Consider the following 6,272-nt stretch of genomic DNA (forward strand, 5'->3'; position numbering starts at 1 on the left):
TTTCCTCGTTTTGAGGCAGCCGCGTCTCAGTGCTTTTATGAAGAGAGCGCATCTGCGCACCTTTCGAGTAGCACATCAAGAACCGGGTCGACGGGGTACTCGGTTCCACCGGTACTTAAAAAAACCTGGTTCCGTAATGTTTTCATTTTTTAGTAACGACTTGGTACCGAAGTACCAGTCTTTTGACAACACTAGTCATCATTAACGTTCATTATTACCGTTATCGCTACACTTATTTTTGGTATTATATGTATCATTATCATTACAGTTCCCATTATAATTATTATTGTACTGTTATTATTATAGTTATCGTTGTTCCTGTTGTGAACGAGCTTTACTCTGAAGTGGCAATGAAAGTACAACACAGTATGATGAAACATTCCTTTTTTAATGTCCTTAAAGCATCAAACATGTAAAACACAAACACATCAGCGTCGCATCAGTCGAGAGTTCGTGAGTTTAGCGCTGCGCCGGGCGACTAATCGCTACTATTCTCCCGCGAGTCTGGCGTTCATCAGTCCTGGTTGCGCTCGTTCTGGCCCGTCCATTTGCGTCTCTGTGCTTTGGTGGATTTTGCCTTCCGCAACTTCTTGTTGTGAGTGAATGATGACGACTTCCAGTCGCTCTGATGGTTTCCCTGCCTCATTTCCTCTTTGGGCTTCCATTTCCTCCTCTTCTTCTTCTGTTTAGAGAGACTGTTCAGTGACGCCGTGAGCCTCTGGATCCTGCAGACACAGATAATGAATCAGACACGACTCCTCGAACGAATCATTCAGGAGTCAAGTGACATTCTGATTCAACACGGATCAATATTAATCAATCAGTCAGTACTTTTCAGACATGAGGGGGTGTCCAGCTGTCCTCGGGAGGGCCTGTATTTTTTCACCATCCTTCTCCTCCTCACGCTCTTCATTTCTCTGCAGAAACGACACACACACTGTTAAGCGGTCTAACCTCGTTCATTAGCGAGCAGCTGATTGGACAGTGAAGGTCACCTGCTCTGGCTCCAGTAATCTGTCTGCTGATAGGTCGAGGTCGCTGATGGTCGTCACGGTGACGGTGTGGTTGGGATGGTCATACTGAACGCTCTCTTTCGTGGCTGTGATGGCGTCCACCAGCTCGTCTGCTTCATCTACGCACAAACACATCACATGACCTCACACACACACACACGTCACATGACCTCACACACACGTCACACACACACACACACGTCACATGACCTCACACACACACGTCACATGCCCTCACACACACACCCCCGTCACATGACCCCACACACACACGTCACATGCCCTCACACACACACCCCCGTCACATGACCCCACACACACACGTCACATGCCCTCACACACACACCCCCGTCACATGACCCCACACACACACGTCACATGCCCTCACACACACACCCCCGTCACATGACCCCACACACACACGTCACATGCCCTCACACACACACCCCCGTCACATGACCCCACACACACACGTCACATGCCCTCACACACACACCCCCGTCACATGACCCCACACACACACGTCACATGCCCTCACACACACACCCCCGTCACATGACCCCACACACACACGTCACATGCCCTCACACACACACCCCCGTCACATGACCCCACACACACACGTCACATGCCCTCACACACACACCCCCGTCACATGACCCCACACACACACGTCACATGCCCTCACACACACACCCCCGTCACATGACCCCACACACACACGTCACATGCCCTCACACACACACCCCCGTCACATGACCCCACACACACACGTCACATGCCCTCACACACACACCCCCGTCACATGACCCCACACACACACGTCACATGCCCTCACACACACACCCCCGTCACATGACCCCACACACACACGTCACATGCCCTCACACACACACCCCCGTCACATGACCCCACACACACACGTCACATGCCCTCACACACACACCCCCGTCACATGACCCCACACACACACGTCACATGCCCTCACACACACACCCCCGTCACATGACCCCACACACACACGTCACATGCCCTCACACACACACCCCCGTCACATGACCCCACACACACACGTCACATGCCCTCACACACACACCCCCGTCACATGACCCCACACACACACGTCACATGCCCTCACACACACACCCCCGTCACATGACCCCACACACACACGTCACATGCCCTCACACACACACCCCCGTCACATGACCCCACACACACACGTCACATGCCCTCACACACACACCCCCGTCACATGACCCCACACACACACGTCACATGCCCTCACACACACACCCCCGTCACATGACCCCACACACACACGTCACATGCCCTCACACACACACCCCCGTCACATGACCCCACACACACACGTCACATGCCCTCACACACACACCCCCGTCACATGACCCCACACACACACGTCACATGCCCTCACACACACACCCCCGTCACATGACCCCACACACACACGTCACATGCCCTCACACACACACCCCCGTCACATGACCCCACACACACACGTCACATGCCCTCACACACACACCCCCGTCACATGACCCCACACACACACGTCACATGCCCTCACACACACACCCCCGTCACATGACCCCACACACACACGTCACATGCCCTCACACACACACCCCCGTCACATGACCCCACACACACACGTCACATGCCCTCACACACACACCCCCGTCACATGACCCCACACACACACGTCACATGCCCTCACACACACACCCCCGTCACATGACCCCACACACACACGTCACATGCCCTCACACACACACCCCCGTCACATGACCCCACACACACACGTCACATGCCCTCACACACACACCCCCGTCACATGACCCCACACACACACGTCACATGCCCTCACACACACACCCCCGTCACATGACCCCACACACACACGTCACATGCCCTCACACACACACCCCCGTCACATGACCCCACACACACACGTCACATGCCCTCACACACACACCCCCGTCACATGACCCCACACACACACGTCACATGCCCTCACACACACACCCCCGTCACATGACCCCACACACACACGTCACATGCCCTCACACACACACCCCCGTCACATGACCCCACACACACACGTCACATGCCCTCACACACACACCCCCGTCACATGACCCCACACACACACGTCACATGCCCTCACACACACACCCCCGTCACATGACCCCACACACACACGTCACATGCCCTCACACACACACCCCCGTCACATGACCCCACACACACACGTCACATGCCCTCACACACACACCCCCGTCACATGACCCCACACACACACGTCACATGCCCTCACACACACACCCCCGTCACATGACCCCACACACACACGTCACATGCCCTCACACACACACCCCCGTCACATGACCCCACACACACACGTCACATGCCCTCACACACACACCCCCGTCACATGACCCCACACACACACGTCACATGCCCTCACACACACACCCCCGTCACATGACCCCACACACACACGTCACATGCCCTCACACACACACCCCCGTCACATGACCCCACACACACACGTCACATGCCCTCACACACACACCCCCGTCACATGACCCCACACACACACGTCACATGCCCTCACACACACACCCCCGTCACATGACCCCACACACACACGTCACATGCCCTCACACACACACCCCCGTCACATGACCCCACACACACACGTCACATGCCCTCACACACACACCCCCGTCACATGACCCCACACACACACGTCACATGCCCTCACACACACACCCCCGTCACATGACCCCACACACACACGTCACATGCCCTCACACACACACCCCCGTCACATGACCCCACACACACACGTCACATGCCCTCACACACACACCCCCGTCACATGACCCCACACACACACGTCACATGCCCTCACACACACACCCCCGTCACATGACCCCACACACACACGTCACATGCCCTCACACACACACCCCCGTCACATGACCCCACACACACACGTCACATGCCCTCACACACACACCCCCGTCACATGACCCCACACACACACGTCACATGCCCTCACACACACACCCCCGTCACATGACCCCACACACACACGTCACATGCCCTCACACACACACCCCCGTCACATGACCCCACACACACACGTCACATGCCCTCACACACACACCCCCGTCACATGACCCCACACACACACGTCACATGCCCTCACACACACACCCCCGTCACATGACCCCACACACACACGTCACATGCCCTCACACACACACCCCCGTCACATGACCCCACACACACACGTCACATGCCCTCACACACACACCCCCGTCACATGACCCCACACACACACGTCACATGCCCTCACACACACACCCCCGTCACATGACCCCACACACACACGTCACATGCCCTCACACACACACCCCCGTCACATGACCCCACACACACACGTCACATGCCCTCACACACACACCCCCGTCACATGACCCCACACACACACGTCACATGCCCTCACACACACACCCCCGTCACATGACCCCACACACACACGTCACATGCCCTCACACACACACCCCCGTCACATGACCCCACACACACACGTCACATGCCCTCACACACACACCCCCGTCACATGACCCCACACACACACGTCACATGCCCTCACACACACACCCCCGTCACATGACCCCACACACACACGTCACATGCCCTCACACACACACCCCCGTCACATGACCCCACACACACACGTCACATGCCCTCACACACACACCCCCGTCACATGACCCCACACACACACGTCACATGCCCTCACACACACACCCCCGTCACATGACCCCACACACACACGTCACATGCCCTCACACACACACCCCCGTCACATGACCCCACACACACACGTCACATGCCCTCACACACACACCCCCGTCACATGACCCCACACACACACGTCACATGCCCTCACACACACACCCCCGTCACATGACCCCACACACACACGTCACATGCCCTCACACACACACCCCCGTCACATGACCCCACACACACACGTCACATGCCCTCACACACACACCCCCGTCACATGACCCCACACACACACGTCACATGCCCTCACACACACACCCCCGTCACATGACCCCACACACACACGTCACATGCCCTCACACACACACCCCCGTCACATGACCCCACACACACACGTCACATGCCCTCACACACACACCCCCGTCACATGACCCCACACACACACGTCACATGCCCTCACACACACACCCCCGTCACATGACCCCACACACACACGTCACATGCCCTCACACACACACCCCCGTCACATGACCCCACACACACACGTCACATGCCCTCACACACACACCCCCGTCACATGACCCCACACACACACGTCACATGCCCTCACACACACACCCCCGTCACATGACCCCACACACACACGTCACATGCCCTCACACACACACCCCCGTCACATGACCCCACACACACACGTCACATGCCCTCACACACACACCCCCGTCACATGACCCCACACACACACGTCACATGCCCTCACACACACACCCCCGTCACATGACCCCACACACACACGTCACATGCCCTCACACACACACCCCCGTCACATGACCCCACACACACACGTCACATGCCCTCACACACACACCCCCGTCACATGACCCCACACACACACGTCACATGCCCTCACACACACACCCCCGTCACATGACCCCACACACACACGTCACATGCCCTCACACACACACCCCCGTCACATGACCCCACACACACACGTCACATGCCCTCACACACACACCCCCGTCACATGACCCCACACACACACGTCACATGCCCTCACACACACACCCCCGTCACATGACCCCACACACACACGTCACATGCCCTCACACACACACCCCCGTCACATGACCCCACACACACACGTCACATGCCCTCACACACACACCCCCGTCACATGACCCCACACACACACGTCACATGCCCTCACACACACACCCCCGTCACATGACCCCACACACACACGTCACATGCCCTCACACACACACCCCCGTCACATGACCCCACACACACACGTCACACACACACACACACGTCACATGACCTCACACACACACACACGTCACATGACCTCACACACACACACATGACCTCACACACACACACACACACACACCACACAACCGCACACACACACACACACACCCCAAA

At 57.2% G+C, this 6,272-nt stretch overlaps 1 protein-coding gene across 1 annotated transcript in view; it reads right to left on the reverse strand.

Annotated features, from left to right (window-relative positions):
* Positions 1-388: 388 nt before the first annotated feature.
* The window catches only part of nol12 (nucleolar protein 12), a gene marked incomplete at its 5' end in the record, with an annotated part of 6,845 nt that continues 961 nt past the window's right edge, over positions 389-6,272 (reverse strand). Inside the window, 3 exons of the mRNA XM_016235155.1 lie at positions 389-725; positions 832-917; positions 996-1,132. Of these exons, the coding sequence (XP_016090641.1) occupies positions 515-725; positions 832-917; positions 996-1,132 (434 nt within the window). The remainder of the gene's footprint in view (positions 726-831; positions 918-995; positions 1,133-6,272) is intronic.

This window comes from Sinocyclocheilus grahami, unplaced genomic scaffold (genome assembly GCF_001515645.1).
Source record: "Sinocyclocheilus grahami isolate Dianchi unplaced genomic scaffold, SAMN03320097.WGS_v1.1 scaffold464.1, whole genome shotgun sequence".
Lineage (NCBI taxonomy): Eukaryota > Metazoa > Chordata > Actinopteri > Cypriniformes > Cyprinidae > Sinocyclocheilus > Sinocyclocheilus grahami.